Source organism: Glossina fuscipes, unplaced genomic scaffold (assembly GCF_014805625.2).
Source record: "Glossina fuscipes isolate IAEA_lab_2018 unplaced genomic scaffold, Yale_Gfus_2 112, whole genome shotgun sequence".
Lineage (NCBI taxonomy): Eukaryota > Metazoa > Arthropoda > Insecta > Diptera > Glossinidae > Glossina > Glossina fuscipes.
In genome coordinates, this window is record NW_023998455.1 from 3172816 (window position 1) to 3190188 (window position 17373).

The following is a 17373-nucleotide window of genomic DNA, read 5'->3' on the forward strand; positions in this document are numbered from 1 at the left end:
CTCCTCGCGCAATACAATTATCAATTATTATACTCTGGTCACCTTAAATATAAAACAAATAAAATATGTAAAAAATAATTGAAAAATTAATTTGAAAGCAAAAAAATAAAACAACACGTAAATGAAAGTAAAAACTTTAGGAATAATAATCTTAAGGAAAGTTCATAAGGAAAAAAAGGCAGAAAAATTAAAGTTAAATAAGAACCACGAATGACTTTGATGCACAGCACAAGGGATATAAGAACGAGAAGGCAAGAACAAATAGCGTAAAGTCAAGTCAGTCAATGGCAATCACAAGTAAATTCTCTCAGCTTCCTTTTCTCTTCCCCACCCGCCACTTTTAAAGGCTCTCCTTTTAGAAAATTTGAATTTTATCTCTCATCTTCCCAACGCATACCGACTGCAGTCGGGTGATCACCACAAGATGCGCATTTTAATTTATGTCTTCCTGTGTTTAGATATTTAAATGCATTTAAGATGAAAAGTTTTTAAAATACCATAAACTATGCAAACTTTTCTAAACTGAACTGCAGTCTAATAAACTTTGCAGGCGAACATTTGTTATTAAGAATCAGGTTAAATAAAAGTTAAAATTTAAGAAAAAAAAAAAAAAAGAAAAGAAACTGGCAGAGGATACCTTATTAAGATGGATGGGGGCGGGTACTTGCATTTTTCCTCTCTGAACTTGATTTTGTCATTTTGATACCCTACACCGGTGGCTATGTCACAATTACATATTAAGTTTGTTGAGACGGACTTGAGATAGACCTCTTCTTTTATTATACCGATCGGATTAGAATCGCTTTTTGCATCGATCTAAGCTTGTCCGTTCCTCTTTCTTTTCTTCTATTCATTCTACAACCCGTAATATTTAAGATATTTTGATAAAATTTATTATCCCGGCATAGACATGACCCAAGCATGAACACTATGGAAAATAACTCAAGAGTATGTATGCATGTTACGAATAGTCCGGGCCGAGTTAGAAACCAAATATAAATCTAATAAATCGTTTTGCTTTCTTCATTTTCGCATTGTGCACATATATGGACCTTTTTAAGGCTTAGGTAATGATATCCTATCTCTCGAAGTGCTGATCGAAACGAAGAGCTTAGATTACAGAGTTGTTTTTTTTTTTAACCTAATTATCGGTACAAGCGTGTGTTAATTAAATTTGTGCGGCTATATGCAGCGCCCAAAGTCGGTCAAAGTTTCTCTCTCCGTCTCTCTGTCTTCTTTTCTTTTGCTTAAACTACCGAAATTTTTAAGATATTTTTAGGAGAATAGATACACCGATGCATTTTGGCCCAAGGGCAAGCGCTATTGAAAATGGTTCGAATCGGAGCAACTTTTCGACCATTCGCCATATAAAGCCTTATTTTGAAAAATCGTTATATGAATAACTGTATTAAAAGAAATAGTGCTGGGTATTTAGCGGCGGACCGGGTCCCACTATTGTGTGAAATATGAGAAATGGGAAATATGAAACCAAATGAATGTTATATAGATACAACAGACCATCACGACTCTTAATAATCTGGGAGAACCAACAGTTGACACTTAGACTTAAAATTTTATGTTGATCAAGAATCTAAGTCCACAATTAGTGATTGTTGTTTCCTATCAAGCATATGATATCGGAATTTGCCTGTCACTAGCTACAATTTGTCCTTATCCTCTTCCTCTTTTCAGTTAAACCAGTCATCGAACTATTTCCATATTGTTGCGTAAGAAACGAAGCACTGCTTAGCAAGTACGTATCCAAGCGATGTCAACAGACGGTAATCAGACGAACTAAAATGTGGTTAGTATCCCACATTGGTTAGCACTTCTCAGTTGATTGCTTCCAAAACATTATCAGTTGTCCCTTTTGATATTTCGTTGAATTCAAAGCCTTTATTCCAAACGTTTTCATTCGTGCAGTATTGGGTACTAACCCCCCCCCTACACCACACCCCCCTACACCACACCCCTCAACAGCTAATTACATAGACCATATTCTTCTTTCTTCAAGCACAAAATGCAATCATTCAATCGCATAGTTGATGTCGATTGTAAGTGTGGATTATTTATCCATGAAGTAAGAGATAATCTTCTCATCTCCAGTTAGGATGTAAACCAAAAAAGAAAAGAAGCCGAATTGAAGGTGTGAACGTGTCTGAATAATTTTTTTCCAATCAAAAGCCTAGAAAAAGTAGAAAATTAAATGACAAAAATTTAGAAAAAAAAAAAATTAAAAAAAAAAAAACTCATAAATTATTATTAAATTAATGTCAACACAGTTTTATGAACTTTCTTGGAATTTGCGCCCAACAAAGCCTCTCATTTCTTGTCGCAACAATACAATCACTGACCGTTTTCAATGCAAATGCAGGAAACTTGCCCAGCAAGTATCATACAAAACTTTTATCTTTTGCATTATATTTGAAGTGTTAGAAATTCTTTAGTGTTTTTTTTTTTTTTTTGTACGTGAAGTTGAAAAATAATTTTAAAAAACATTTATACAAAACATTTAAACGCACACAAACGACGCACACAAATTTAAATTTCTAAAATATCTTTAATTGACTTGAAAGCTTTTAAATAGTTTTGGCCCAGTGACCGCGCATTAGTTATGGGAGAGAAAAACGAATCAATTCACGGAAAATGTTAAAAGATAATTATGTTCGATTAAAAAGAGAACAACACTTTTAAGTCTTTAAAAGAAAAAAAAAAAAAAGAAGCAAAAGCCTCTTAAAGACTATAGGGCCACATCACTCTTCTGTCATCCATTTATTCAATTTTCAAGATAAAGGATTTTAGAGGAAACTGTTCGAAGAATAGAACAACTTACACAACAATGTTCGCCCTTGAGCCGAAACACGATCGGGTATGCCAATGTGTAAGGATAACACAAGAAAATAAATCGGACAGTCGGACAGACATATTTTAGTTGATTCTCATTCTGATTCTGGTTGAAGATGGAAAATCACGTTTATCCCCAAAATTGTAAATGTCTTGCGAAAATGGGTTAAGATATGCAACAGGGAAACTTCTATTCTTCTTTGAATTTTAATCAACATTTTAATGAAAATTTTTCGCTTTTTTGGAAAAACTAGTAGAAGTAGAAAAACAAAAGTTTCGGTAAATGGAAAAAATATGTGAGAGTCAAAGTTACTTTGCCGGCAGAATCAATCGCTCCCTAATCATATACCACAATGACGATCTGAAAGAAGATTGGAAAGGGAAGAAGAGATTGGGAGATGCTTGCCGCACTTTAGCGGATGGTGTGTCGAATCGATCCTTTACATCGGTTGAGCAATTGCTATTTTTCCGATGAACTTAAATCTACCGCACTTGATACTTAAGCCCACGAACTTACAACGATTCTTATCTCCTTGGCTGCTCATGCGAACGGGCGCTGGAAGGCACTCTGAGTGAAAATTGTAGTGTAGAAAAGTGTAGTGAATTCTTTCGTTTGCCATGGTGTATTGCGTGCTATAGATGCCCTCCGCCAAGCTACACTATTAACAAAACATATTACTTAAGCTTTCCGCATCCTTTCCGTGGGTAGAAAAGCCTTCGTTTTTAAGTCACAATAATTCACTTTCTTTCTTACCCAGCTATAGATTTTAGTGACTTCTTCACTAAAAAAATCCGAATCTCATCTATATGAGAATAAACAAAGGTAAGCTCATTGAAGATATTCGCGCGAACGTCTACACAGGTGTCTGTTAGGATATTCCCAATTGAAAAAAAAGGAATTCCTAGCTTGAACAAGCTGTCGCGATATTAACTGTTCTGCTATTTTTTGATCATTTTACTATGCTAGACAGAATTTGCAAGTGTGTCTTCTTCCTTACTAAAAAAAGGCGCTTCCGAAGGACATTTGCAGTTTTATTTTTTTGTTTTTTTTGTTATTATCTGGACAAAGCTTCTACCAAGAATCTAAAAATTTCTGAGCGGCTTCAGATCAACTAATTTGTGCTCATCCCTGTGGATGTAATACTGTGGAAGTAATACTGTCTCGAAAAAAAACACAAGATCAATGCAATTTAAATTACTCGGGTATATCAAATATCAGAAAATCGGTCAGGAGACGTATGATAACGGGAGATAAGACTTGAATCTACGCATACGACTCGAAGCCAACCGATCACTCAAACGAATATTGTGCGAAAAGTGAGCCACCGAGACCGAGGAAACAGCAAACAAGGTCGCTCAAAAATCGAGGCGATCTTACGCAGTTTTCTTCGATTATCGTGATGCTGTGCACTATAAATTCCTTCCGCTAAAATGTCGGCCAAACTATTAACAAGAAGCATTATTTGAGTGTTATGCGTCGTCTGCGTGAATCTTCACTATTCACGATCACTGTCGCCTGGGTAAACGAGAAAGATGCTATTGACATCTCCAATAGTATGCAGCCTTAAGAGTTTATATCTCCCGACCATTTTACGCCATCTGCTGTCCTTGTTATTTGTGCTGGAATGTTGTGACGAAGGTAACGCGAGATATCGATCGGTACCAAAACACCTTTTGCTAAGGAGAGCAGAAATTGCCATCTCATGTGAATCCAAGAACCTTAAAAGGCTCGACGCAAAAACCTCTTTGTAAAAATAGCTTAAAATCATGTTTTAGCAATGGGTTCTTGCGCTACCTTGGCAACAGAACGTTATAGGTTGCCAGATAAGGCATGACCCGATATCCTTGACAATTCTAAAAGATATAACTCTGCGAGGAACAAATTATGCTGATTGTCATCTATCTCATCTTACTTTCATATCAATTGAGATATCTGTGCATTCTTCATCTATCTCATTTCACTTCCATCCATCCTTCCATCATTTCCATACTTATCGAGATATCTGTGCATTCAGAATAAGAAAGTATAAGGTTACGGCGGATAGGAGCTGATATAAAGCGCCCCTAAAACCTACCCTAACTACATATTATAAGGGTAGGCAGAGAAAACAAACTTTTTATGAACCTTATGATATACATACGTATGCGTACCTATATATACTTATATTTATATATATGTACCTCTCCAAAATAGCCAGCGTGACATGTTTAAAAAGATGTGAAAGAAAACGTACTACATACCCCTAGGGGAATAAATCGGACTGCCACAGAGAGAGAGAGAGAGAGAGAGAGAGACGTTATTATAAAGAGAGATGTTATTTAAAAACTTGTTGCAAAATTTACTTATGTTTATAATAAAGATAACTGTTGACATAAGCAAGCAAATCCTATTCCGACATTAAACATCCTTTTAAGTGCCCACATAATCCAAGAGTGTCGTTGCCAAAACACATCACACAGGATAGATGGTAAGCAAGTTGCTGACGACGTGATAGCCATTAATATGAAAGCAATTTTCTTTTAAAGGGATTTCGTGAAGAAAATAAAACCCATAAGCACATATCAAAAGTCGCCACGTAAGCAAATACATGGCAAGGCATGCCAATGAGAAAATTTTGAAGATATTAAACAAATATTTTTAAGGGTGAAAGAAATGTGAATTGATGTAAAAAGGAAAATGAAAGGAAGAAATTACATTCACTGTATTACAGGTAGTCAGCCTTATGTTGTTACAAGGCAAACATCATCAAATTTTATGTAACGAAGACATCAGATTTTCGCTTCTCTAGCAAGCTCTTGAAGCTTTCAAAATTGAAATTGAAAATATATTTGATTTATTATTAAAGTGATGAAGTTTTCCAAGCAATAAAAACTGCTCAAGGACTCTAGAACTGCATAGGACTCTTACGAAAACAACTTGAGCTCATAGAAACCCGAGACCTTAGAAGGGGGATTAAATTCGATCTGCCCCAAAGAATTTATAGAGATCTCTCCGGCATATTCATTACATTTTCAATGAGTAATGGCTTGATACTCAAGCAAGATGAACTGCCCTTACTGAGAAAAACCCTACACATCCAAAGATGTTAGATGTATGCATAACAACCTCTATTAACTATTTTGCAGTGAGTGGAAGAGTGGAAGGGTGGAACGGGGTTTTGTTGGGTGATAGCAGTATAGGAAATGAAGCAGATTATTTAGGGTAGACTGCACTGCGTAAGACCTTAGTTTGTTTTGAAAAATTTGAAACTGTCTGGCAAAATGTTTGGGAGACACTCTACATAATAAGAGGATTTCGGTTAATGACATCCCAAGCTATTTAAGCATTTAAAGGCGTTAATATTTTTGCTGAAATCCTAGTCCGTTTGTTGTGGTTTGTTCATTTTTATTCATTCAGTTTTTCATAGAATAATTGCCTGTAGTTGCTCACACTGCGCATTAATTCAGCAAAGTTCACGGGAAGCACAGTTTAAACTTCTTCGCTAACCTAGTAAGAGCGTAGCAATAGAATATTGAAAGAAGAAGAAGAAGAAGAAGAAGAACTTTCTATAACTGCCAAATATCTTTGTTTTAACCTTAACGGGATCTCATGCTTAAATAACGAATCGTATCACGATAAACTTCACAAGCTCATAGCCCCAAAGATATCGCTTATTTTGGCTAAAGAGTTATTCATAGTTTACACTCTTCTAACTAAGCTTTATACAAAGATGAAATATTTTATACAGAATCTACATTTGGTGGGGCTTTCGAGTCATGTGCAAAGAAAACAATCCCCAAAAATGGAATGAGCAAGAAATTTGTATTCGGCTGTGCTCGAATCTTTTATATTCACCCATTCTCTTTACCTTAACAAGTAAACAACAACAAATTATATTCTCTTCCTCTGTAATATTCAATGGGTGTAGCTGGTTATTATCGCCTAGCTTGAGCATACATGAAAATTTACATCGTGTGCTTATTATAGTTGATAAGCGGCGACCCATGGAAGCCAAAAAGCGGAAATCTTCTCAGCAGGCGTATATCCTTGCTTTTGAAGTCCAACCTGCATGCAAGAATCTGCAATGCTTTCGCCAAACTTGAAGACGATGGCGACAATTCCTGCCTATGACATCCTTCTGACTGTGAGTCAGTTCTTAGTGTTAATTGTTAATTTAATCTGAAATGAATCTCAGATAAAGGCTCGATGTAGTCGGGGAATGTTGCCTCTGTAGTAAAATTGTAAGCATTCATAGGTAATGCACTTTTCATCAGTTATTATCAATCGTCCATTATCGAAATTACTTCAAAATCGTGGAGTTGTTTGGTCTCATTGTCAGTTGCTTTGTTTATTCCAGATTTGCTTACCCTATTTGCTTAAAAAGAAAACTTTACAACTTTAAGGCATAAAGTATTTAAACTTTGGATATTTGCGAACATAAAAGACATTGGAACAATAACAACAACCACCACAACAATATATATATCTATTTACAAATGCAATTTTTTTAGATTATTATTATTATTATTACTTTTCATTTTTTCGTTTTTTTTTTTTTTTGCTTTTGTTTTATTACTATGATGGATTTTTAATGAATACTTTTGTCTCTTCTTTAGCCCTTCAAGTGGTAGTATACGTACAGTAAACAGACAAATCACACCACGAAGCAAAGACAGATAAAACCAGAAGGAAAGGGTATTATCAAAATTGGCATTTGAATGAACACACACACACACACACACATTCGCACACACACACTAATGAACGAAAAATAAATTTTCTGGAAGTAAAATGTTTTTAAATGAAAGCTTTAAAAACTTCAATAGGCCTATGCCTATACTGCGGTACTAAACACGGTATTCCCGTTTGCAAAAGGGCAAAGAGAAAGTTAAATATAAAAAATTTCTTGTCAACCTTGAAAATGGTAGTGTTCAAATAACAAAAAAAAAAAAAAAAATTAAATCCTTAAATTACTTGAAATACGATAAACGCCTTACAACGGAATTGCATTCTATTTCGCAATATTAGCGCAAAAAACAAAAAAAAACAAATGAAAATGAGTTGATGCGATATGCAAAGCAAGCATAACGCATTAAGTGTGTGTGCGTTCGGCTGAGACAGCAGTTAGTAGGGAAAGAACTATGCTATGCTTCGCTATGCTAAAACTTATTGCCATGATAATGATCATGATTCATAACATAGGTATTTAACTAAGGATTAATTGTTCCCTAAAAAAAAAAAAAAAAAAAAACATCTACACACACGCACGCGCATATATCGGAGTGTTGAAAGCAAAATCAAAAAATGATAATGATATGAGAAAAAGTTGACAACAAAAAAAAAAAAATAAGGTAAAAATTCTTCTTTCTTTCTTTCGCAAGACAAAAGAAGTATTTCACAATATTAAGCAACCGAAAATGCATATAAAAATCCTTCTCTTTCTCTCTCTCTCTCTGCTTTTCTTATTCTCTTTACTAATCATGTCGTAAAGCAAGATCACTTAGCTAAGGAAGTTTTAAAACACGATCTAAAGGATTTTATTAAAAAAAAAGAAATCTAAAGTCTTCCTAACACTCTCTCTCTTGCTTGCGCTTGACGACATTCAATTTTATTTCTTTTTTCTTTGGCATTTTTTATCTCCTTTAACTCTATGTTTAGGCAAAGCACAAGTTCCTAAAGTGTTTCTTTTGAGTCTTTTTGAAACATTGCTATAACAAAATTTAAGATTTTATTAAAGAAAAAAAAATCCAAAGTCTTCGTAACTCTCTCTTGCTTGCGCTTGATGACGTTCGATTTGATTTATTTATGTTCCTCGGTATTTTTTATCGTCTTTTCAATCCACAATCAAGCGAAGCAGAAGTTCATAAACTGTTTTTAGTCTCTACGAGAGAATTTCTTACTCCCTCAATAAAGTAAAATTTGTTTTTTTTTTTAATTTTTTTATTATAATCTTAGATATGTTCTCGGTCTAAGTGAGGGTACGAGATGATTTTAATTGTTGTCGAGTTCTCTTGCATGTACAGGTAGCCTTTGAGTTGTTAACATTTCCGGTTAGAGCACCGAAAGTTAACAGAGAAGAAGAAAGAGAATTGAAGTTAAAATAATTAAAACCAAGTTTAATAGACCCATGAGCCACGTTGATTAGCCGCCTTGTTGAAGTAATTTATTTTATGGATTTCTTGTTATCCTTTAAACATTTAAAAATCGTACCTGATATCTATTATTGACTCTCGAAATCTTTATAGTAGTAGTAGTTTAAAAAACCCGATTCTTTGACCGGATCTACTACTTAAAGCCGCTTCAAATTTCGTCCGCATATTTCAATGTTTGTCAATTGGAGTGATTTTATATTTCAACTATTGTTTCGTAAAAATATTCTCCAAATTGTTTTCGTTTAATTGCCCTCAACTAATTTTTTGTGCACGTTTGAACAAAGTTTTCGAGAAATGGAAAAATTTTAACTAAAATCTATCAAATTTTCTCAGATCATATTAATTTTAAAAAACTTCATTTGCTCCATCATATTTTAAAAAGATATTCCAAGGACTCTTTCCTTTTGATTTTTGTTTCTATTACCTAGATTGCAAGACGCAAAGGGAAGTCCCGCGATAAAGTAGATTTTTCGGTGAAAGCTGCACGACGGGAAGGATTTAAGAAAAAAAATTCATTTGTTACACAAAAATGCTTAAAAATAGATTCCAAAGCCTTTAATTTCCTTTCATAAGAAAATTCGAGGAACTGACGCATAATTTTTGTGCATATTATCCCTTAAGTAAGGGATCAAATGGAGACAACTCATCTTTACATCTTGAAAAAGATTTGATCATTACTATTACAATTAGACAGAGACATCGATTCTAAGTTTAATGTCTAAAGTGACTTGCTCTATACCGCTCTTGAGATTTGAACTCAGGACAATCAAGTTGTTAGTCGAGATCTTCTGCCTAGATGGATTAAAAACCCGTCCGAAAATATTTTGGAAGCCAGACTGCACTAGGCATAAAGTCGATAATGATAATGCTAAACTTGAGAAAAGCACTCAAGTTGATGAAGAAGAATAAAGTTTTGCTGAAAGAAGAGATAAAAATGCTGAAACGTTAAAACCGCGCCGCAGTATAATATAACCTGCATTGGAGCGTATCTCCCATTCTCTCTTTTCGTCCCCATAAATTGCTGCTGGATACTTTAAACGTTATGACATAACCGGCGAGCTTTGAAAGTATTATTATGTATGCGTGCCCTCGTTAGTCCAATGACCCGCAATTTGTGTATGCACAACGCTTTAAGATATAAAGTTGTTTAAGAGCTTCCTCCCTATATTTTACAGGACTTCAGATATATGTACTTGCAAGCGTGATAGTCGTCTGCGGCCCTTGTAAAAATGTATATCATATTAACTTGCAATAGGTTACGCTACGTTACGATTTAAGAACTGCTGATATAGTTTTATCTGTAACTTCATTTGTTTATCTTTTTTTTTTTTCTTGCTAACCATAAGCGTTTTTTTTTTTGTTTATCTCTCAGTTACTCTACTGATACGTTCGCTCTTATGCGGTCTCTCGAGTTCTTATAGCATATTTTAGTGAGATAATTTAGAATTTTCTCTCTTTGCCCGTCATTTTTTTTCGTTTTTTTTTTTTAAATTATTTTTCTTCGTAAGTGAGGGTTTAAATGTTTCTGTCGGCTAAACTAGACATTAGTTAGTAAACGTGTTTTAAACTGTTTAGTAGTGTATAGATAATTCGTGCGGGATTACTTTACGAATGGAAATGAATAATATTACCTTAGAAAATGTAAAAAGAAGACGGTGTGCGTGTATTTTAAAAAATTTTACATAAAAAAGTTACGCATTATTTATGTTGAAATTTTTTCTTTTTAATTTTATTTTTCGAACTCATGGGCACTCGTTTAGAAAAAAATTAAGAAAAATAAAATTAAATATACATAAAAAAATCGTGTTTGTTTGTTTGTTTGTTAAGGCAACATCGAATTAAAGACATTAGTTACGCTAGCTCCACTATTGGTTGTGGTCTCGCGCGGGCCTACCTAAAAAACATTATTATAAATATTCTTTTCTTGCTATTTTACTCTACTCTCTACATTGTGCTGCATGTAAATAAAAAAAAAAAAAAATTATAAAATAAATAGAAAAAAATAACCCAGAAAAATCAACATAAATTTAATACCTAGCAGTTATCTAAAGTTATTCTTTAGCTCTTTTTCTTAAACAAATGCTTGTGTTAAAAGAATAAAAAAAAAAAATGCAAAAATAAAAAGCAAAACCACTCTAGCGTAACTGAAAGTCAGTAGAAATCATAACAATGCTAAAATACTACATACTCTACGTTAAGACTATGCACAGATCTATATAATTCGCTTAAGACCATTTTCACTTTTCAAAGTGTTATTGTTGTCTTGTTTACTTAAACAAGAGAGAAGAAGATATATATATATAAAAAAAAAGTAAAAAAAAAAAAAATGATGAAAAAGAAGAAAAAAAGATTCAATTTTCATCAGATATGAAAATTTCATTTACATTTCATGCTTAAACATGTGTAACATTTGCATACTTACTGGATGATAACTTATTTATAGCAGAAATGAAATGAAAAGAGGAAAATACAATCATAGCATATATATATATCTGTATGTAGACCGCATCGAAAGCATTTTGAAAATAGCAGACATTTATATTGCATTCGCAAGCAGAGATGATGGGGATAGGTTGTGCCGATATATTATTATTATACTATTGTGCGTAAACAATAAATTTCCATTCATTCATCAAATCTTTTGGCCACATTCACGTACACATCATCTACGTGAACGAGCATCTATCTGTGTACGCGCAAGTAATCAATCTTTTGTGAATCGCAATAACAATTCAGATCGAGACACTATAGCATGCGGAATAATATGAAATTATTCCGAAGAGAGATCAAATACTATTTGATTACAATGGAATCCAATTAATGCAAAAACAAATTAGGGAATGGGCTTTACATAAAGCTAAGATTGTTTTGCCATGATGACAGAGATTGACCAGAGTTGATAGGAGAGGATACATACGTTCAAAAGATAGATAATCCAAGATAAAGAGCGATATGCTTTCGAATAATTATTGACTCGTTGCGTATTTCTTCACAATATTCTCGCTTGCCATCTCTGTCCTACATTTCCTTTTTGCATAATTTTCCGCAAATCTTTCACTTAAATGGCCATGTTTTCGAATGAAAGGGAGGATACTAAAAGCTGAAGTGTTTGTCACTCGTCCGTCCAAGTCTAAATGAATTATTTTTTGCTTTCTTTCCTTCTTGCATTTGAAGAGAATAGTTGTCTCGACATGATTGGTACTAGAGTCATAGTTATCCCGCAGGAGATAGTAACAATGAAAACACGAAACAACACAGACGACAGATTGTTTGGTGTTCAACTGTATGTGAAAACAACAATCAATGTTTATCCATCCGTAGTTCATAGTACAGTGCGGTTTACAGTCAAATTAATGCACACTTTTATACTTTAGTTAGGTTTAATTGTGTGGACCGACTCTAACATTGATGTTCTTTTGACATTATTCGTTAGTAGGCTCTGTTTGTCTCCTTTAAAAAATATGATCGGTACCTAATCTTGTATAAAAATACTATCAATGCAATTTCGGATTGATATATGATCCTTACCCTAAATATATGTTAAATTGTCCGTCCCCGTGTTGTGTTAGCACATGTAATAAAAGGCTTTGCTTTAACTTGATTATATGTTCCTTCCCACAAAAGTTATGTATAAGTACGCAGAAAAAATTTATGTTTACTTGGTAGAGGTCAAAGGAAAATCAATGAAACAGTTTTGTTTTCTCCAATTATTGTGATCCAAAAATTCGTAAGACCTTTGCCCTTTGGTAATAGATTGTGTCTTCAATATGTCTAAATTCACAATTCCAGCCTTATTTGACGACACAGCAGCCGTAATGTTTTTGAATGTTGTAAGAGTTCGCTCGAATTCGGGACAATTGTTGACTTCGGCCGCGAATTTTCATAACGATCCCAAGTCTCATCGACAGTTTTATAGATCGCCCAATAAATCATTCCATTCAGTGCGTTACTTGTTGCAAAATCACTTGAGGGTTTCCTTTCCTTGTACTTGTTTCCTTCACTCGCCAGTTAGAAATTTCGGCACTCACTTTGTGTAATTTTCGGCTTGATAAAGGGAGCGAAATACAATCGTAAAATCATTATTTCATTTCAAATGTCTTTTCCTCTTAAGATTTTCCCATTCGATCTTAATATGAACTCTTATCCATCGTGATCAACGTTATGAGTGCAGGTGTAGGAGACATCCTCTAGATCGCTGCTGACCCCAAAGCGAAAAAAAACACCACATTAGTCTCTTCTTTTTCCTCATTTTAAGTTGGGGACATACATTCTTGAAGGAGACAAGAAATCTTTAATCAATTCCTTTGAAAGTCGTTTCCTTCATTCCGATCCGCCCGATGTTTGCATCGTCCTGTTAACATTGAAACCTTACAATAGAGCTACATGCGTAATAATAATAATGGTTTGAACGTGCTGTAACTATACATAGATTAACACTCTAACCACACTCTTAACTTGCAACGTTACATTTTCAGCAAAGTAAATTTGATTTTACCGTCAATTGTTTACTACTACTTACTTAACCATATTTGCCGAAAATTACAAATATATTTGTTATTGTAGAGTAAAGCAAAAATATTTCCTTTCAGTAGCAATTTGAACGACCTTGGGTTATTTACATTATTTAACATTTGCTAATTATTATAAAATGACATCATATTAAAAAACCGGTGGATAAGGTAATAATGTTTATTTATTTCCAATTAAATAAACAAAACATTATATCCATTGTTATATAAACAATTAATATTGTCTTTCTTGGACTTTGAATTGGAACGGAGGAAATCAGCAATTGAAAACTTTTGAAAGCATGAAGAAAGATTAGTAAATAGTGTACAGTTAAAGACGGGTCCTCGTTTGTTCGTATCAAGTTATTAAAAATAATCTTGCATGCGAGTGTAACTTCAATTTAGAGTTCAGGATGATCGGAAAGGGGCAGTAAAAAAACAAAAACTAATGCAATCACAAAGAGTAACTCACCTTACAAGCGTCCACGAAAGAACCTAGAATAAGAATGTAATAAGAATAAGAACACAGTCCTTCGAAACCATCGTCATCAGGATTACGATGGTTTGTGCCCTACACCATTTCTGACACCCAGTTATAGAAGATTTGTGCGGATGTGTGCAACACAGTGAAGAATCATATTTTCTTAAACTTGCTTCGTTAAGCTTGTCGTCTGGCCGTCTGTCCTTTTTCTTTTCTTGTGTATAGGCCACAATTTTTCAGATATTTTGAAGGAGTTGGAATGGAGTGAAGGAGGACCACTTTTCTGACCACTTACTTTCCCTATTATGCCTTAATTCGACAAGTTGTTATATGAGTAAATGTAACGATGGGCACTGATTAACTATAGCGCTTTTAATTGTTTTTAAATTTCTTATATGTATTCTGGCTCATCTTAATATCAAAATTTTTAAACATAGCGAACAATACGAGAAAGTTGCTGTAACCTTATGACACCGGCTAAGAATACAATTTGAAAACTGAAATAAATATTTAACAATCAAAGCGACTGTTGTGCGGCAAGACGTGCTATTATGTATGTTTACTTTTTTCATTTTTATTTTTGTATAAAAATAAATTTAAATATTCATTAACCGTTTTTCAATAACAAAAGAAATTGATTTTAATTAAAGTGTTTTCTCCTTCTCTCAAAAGAAACAAAAAAAAGTGAATACAAAATTAGTGAATAACAGTTTACGTTTAAAGCAGAGCGCCGTAGCGCATGCGCTTTTCAATTAAAGATAAAAAAAAAAAGAGATTAAATTTATTCTTTAAATAGAAGTGAGATGAAATTCCCGGATTATGTGCCGAATAACATGATTGTGGTAAGGATTATAAATATGATTTTTACATTATTTTTATTATACTTCTTTTCTCAAACTTATCTGAGTTATGCAAAGAAATCGAAAAATACTTCATTTTATATATAATTCCGCATCCCTTCGCACTCTTATTTGCTTTTTTGTACAATTTTTTTTTTTGTTTATTACTTTTAGGACAATCAATCCGGAAAAGCACTTTTAAACCCCACATCATTTATGGTACAAGGATATATTAAATTTATGCGCATGTATGCAGTGCCCAGAGTAAATTGGGATAGGCCCAGATTTTCTTAAGCTTACTTTCCCAAGCTTGTCTGTCCGTCTGTCCTTTTTGTTTTCTTGTGTACAGGCCGCCATTTTTGATATATTTTGATAAACCTTGATAGAATGACATGTTTTCACCCAATAGAAAATGTTTCGGATTAGATCCCCTACAGTGCCTTATTGTGAAAAGTCGATACATGGATAAGTGTAGGGTAATGTAAGGTTAAGGCATTTTCTCTTCTACGATTTCTCGAGTGCAAAAGGATTCTGCGGAAGGCATGAAGCAAATGGTAGTCGAACGAGGCTACATCCTTGAGCTTTGTAAAATGAATCAAAATTTTTCAGCTAAACTAAAATTAGTAAAATTATTTTTTGCCTTGAGAAATAAATATTCTCACCTTTTTTCCACGTAATAAATATATATGAAAAGCAAGCGTGAAGAAAAAACCAGTCTCTATTTATTTATTTTTTTTTTTTTCAAATTATTTCTTAATTAATTGCCAGCTAAACGTTTACTTTAATATGTATTGAATGGCAAAAAAAAAAAAAAGAAAAAAAAAAGAACTCATTTATTTACAACTTAAATAAATTATTTTAGTTTTTATGAAATCGTGTTTCAACATCTTGATTACAGTTGCTCTACGTACGACTCTATAGAAGCAAAAGTTGATTCTATTTAAAGACTCCACCTGATTGCTTTGTAAAAGCATGGCATGGCATGCCATGGCATGGCACAAAGTGTGCACAGTTTTTCGTTTCGTTTGTTATTCGACTTTAATGTCTTAAACGAATAAAGTGGTGTGGGCGTTCTTTTTTTTTTTTTTATAGTAAAAATTGATATTGATTTGCTTCACTATTATGATCCAGGTATAAATCTTTACTAAAAAAGTGTAATATCTTGCAAAGGTTTCTGAAGGAAAGATATTTTCAATCCAACTTTCTAGATCGGAGATAGTAAACATGGTTTTTCCCTTTCGCCACCAATTCACTTTTAATTGGTAGGTAAACAAGTCCATTACGGATATCATATCTTACATCACTTTTAGTACAGAGTATGCTAAATTAGTGCGAATGTCTTTAACATGCAAAAGATTCACATTTTATTATAGCAATCAATTGAGAATTATTTTTGAATCGAGCTAAATATGTCCGTCCATCTGACATCTATCCATGTAACTTCACATTCAGCTTAGCATTCGCATTTTTTTAGATATTTTAACAAAACTCGTTGTGTTAACGATGTGGGTGAAATTTACTGAATCTGGTTTGGACTGGCCCCTTTTTCTTTTATTATTATGAACTTTATTAAAAAAAATGAAACTTAAAATTTACCGACAGCCATTGCTTCAAATACTAATATTTCTGGGTACAAAGTTTATGTGAAGAACTTGGAATCAATTTTTTAACCTCCTCATATATAACACTTCCTGCAATTGGCAGACCTTTGTATGGCAGAAAGTTCTAATTTTTAATATCTCATGATAGATAAATAATAGTTTGACATAAAAACAGATAAAAAAATTATATTCGATCATGGTCGAATCTTTTATACCCATCACCTTTATCCTAAAAAACGCAAAAAAGGTCAAAGAACTAAACTTTCATGCTCTACAATATGGAGTGGGCGCGACTAACCTTTTTTCTATTTTTAAAATAAAAGTGGAAAAGCTTAGGTCGCTTTTAAATTTTTTTGCAAAATTGTAGGCGATATCTTTCGTTTTTGCGAACGGGAGAAGATGGACGGATGGACAGACGGACATTTTATACATATTCTTTAGAGTTTCTAAGGCTTTCTTCTGCGCGGTATAAAAGTTTTGAAAAAAAAAAAATTAATTTTTGATACACTCTAACCTATATAACACACAAGTTTAAGTTCAGCTATAAAAATAACCAAAAAAAACAATTTTTTGTGCGTTTTGAAAAAAAAGAGATATTCTCAGTTGGCTTCATTTTTACGAATGTTTGCAATGGACATAACATATAGACGGGCGGACGCACATACTTAAAACGATTCAGAATTTGATGCTGATCAAGAATATACAGACTTCGTTGGTTCTCTGAAGCTTCCTGCTTGTGGAGTGTTGCATACGTTTTGACAAAGTGAATATACCTCTCATCCAGTAGAACAGTAATACTCGGCAGACCTTAACCCTAGAATAGCCGGTGTTTGGTTTGATACCTAATTCTATCAAAAGGAGTGATTTTAATTCCTTATCGCTATCGACTTGGCCCAGTCGTAAAAATGAGAATAAGAAGCTGAAATTTGGGGAAAGGATTGCGATCTGCCTACCATAAATCAATCATG

General features: G+C 33.5%; 1 protein-coding gene across 13 annotated transcripts in view; it reads left to right on the plus strand.

The window, feature by feature from the left end:
• LOC119639650 (tight junction protein ZO-2) overlaps positions 1-17373 on the plus strand; it is a 188971-nt gene that overhangs the window by 140616 nt on the left and 30982 nt on the right. Inside the window, exons 1-2 of one of the 13 annotated variants that reach the window (XM_038037187.1) lie at positions 10100-10633; positions 14638-14807. The exons of 9 other annotated variants lie outside the window; for them this stretch is intronic. In XM_038037187.1, the coding sequence (XP_037893115.1) occupies positions 14769-14807 (39 nt within the window). In that variant the 5' untranslated portion in view covers positions 10100-10633; positions 14638-14768. Of the gene's footprint in view, positions 1-10099; positions 10634-11108; positions 11127-11247; positions 14808-17373 lie in introns of those variants that run through there. 3 more of the 13 variants (XM_038037188.1, XM_038037186.1, XM_038037189.1) reach the window with 3 other exon arrangements.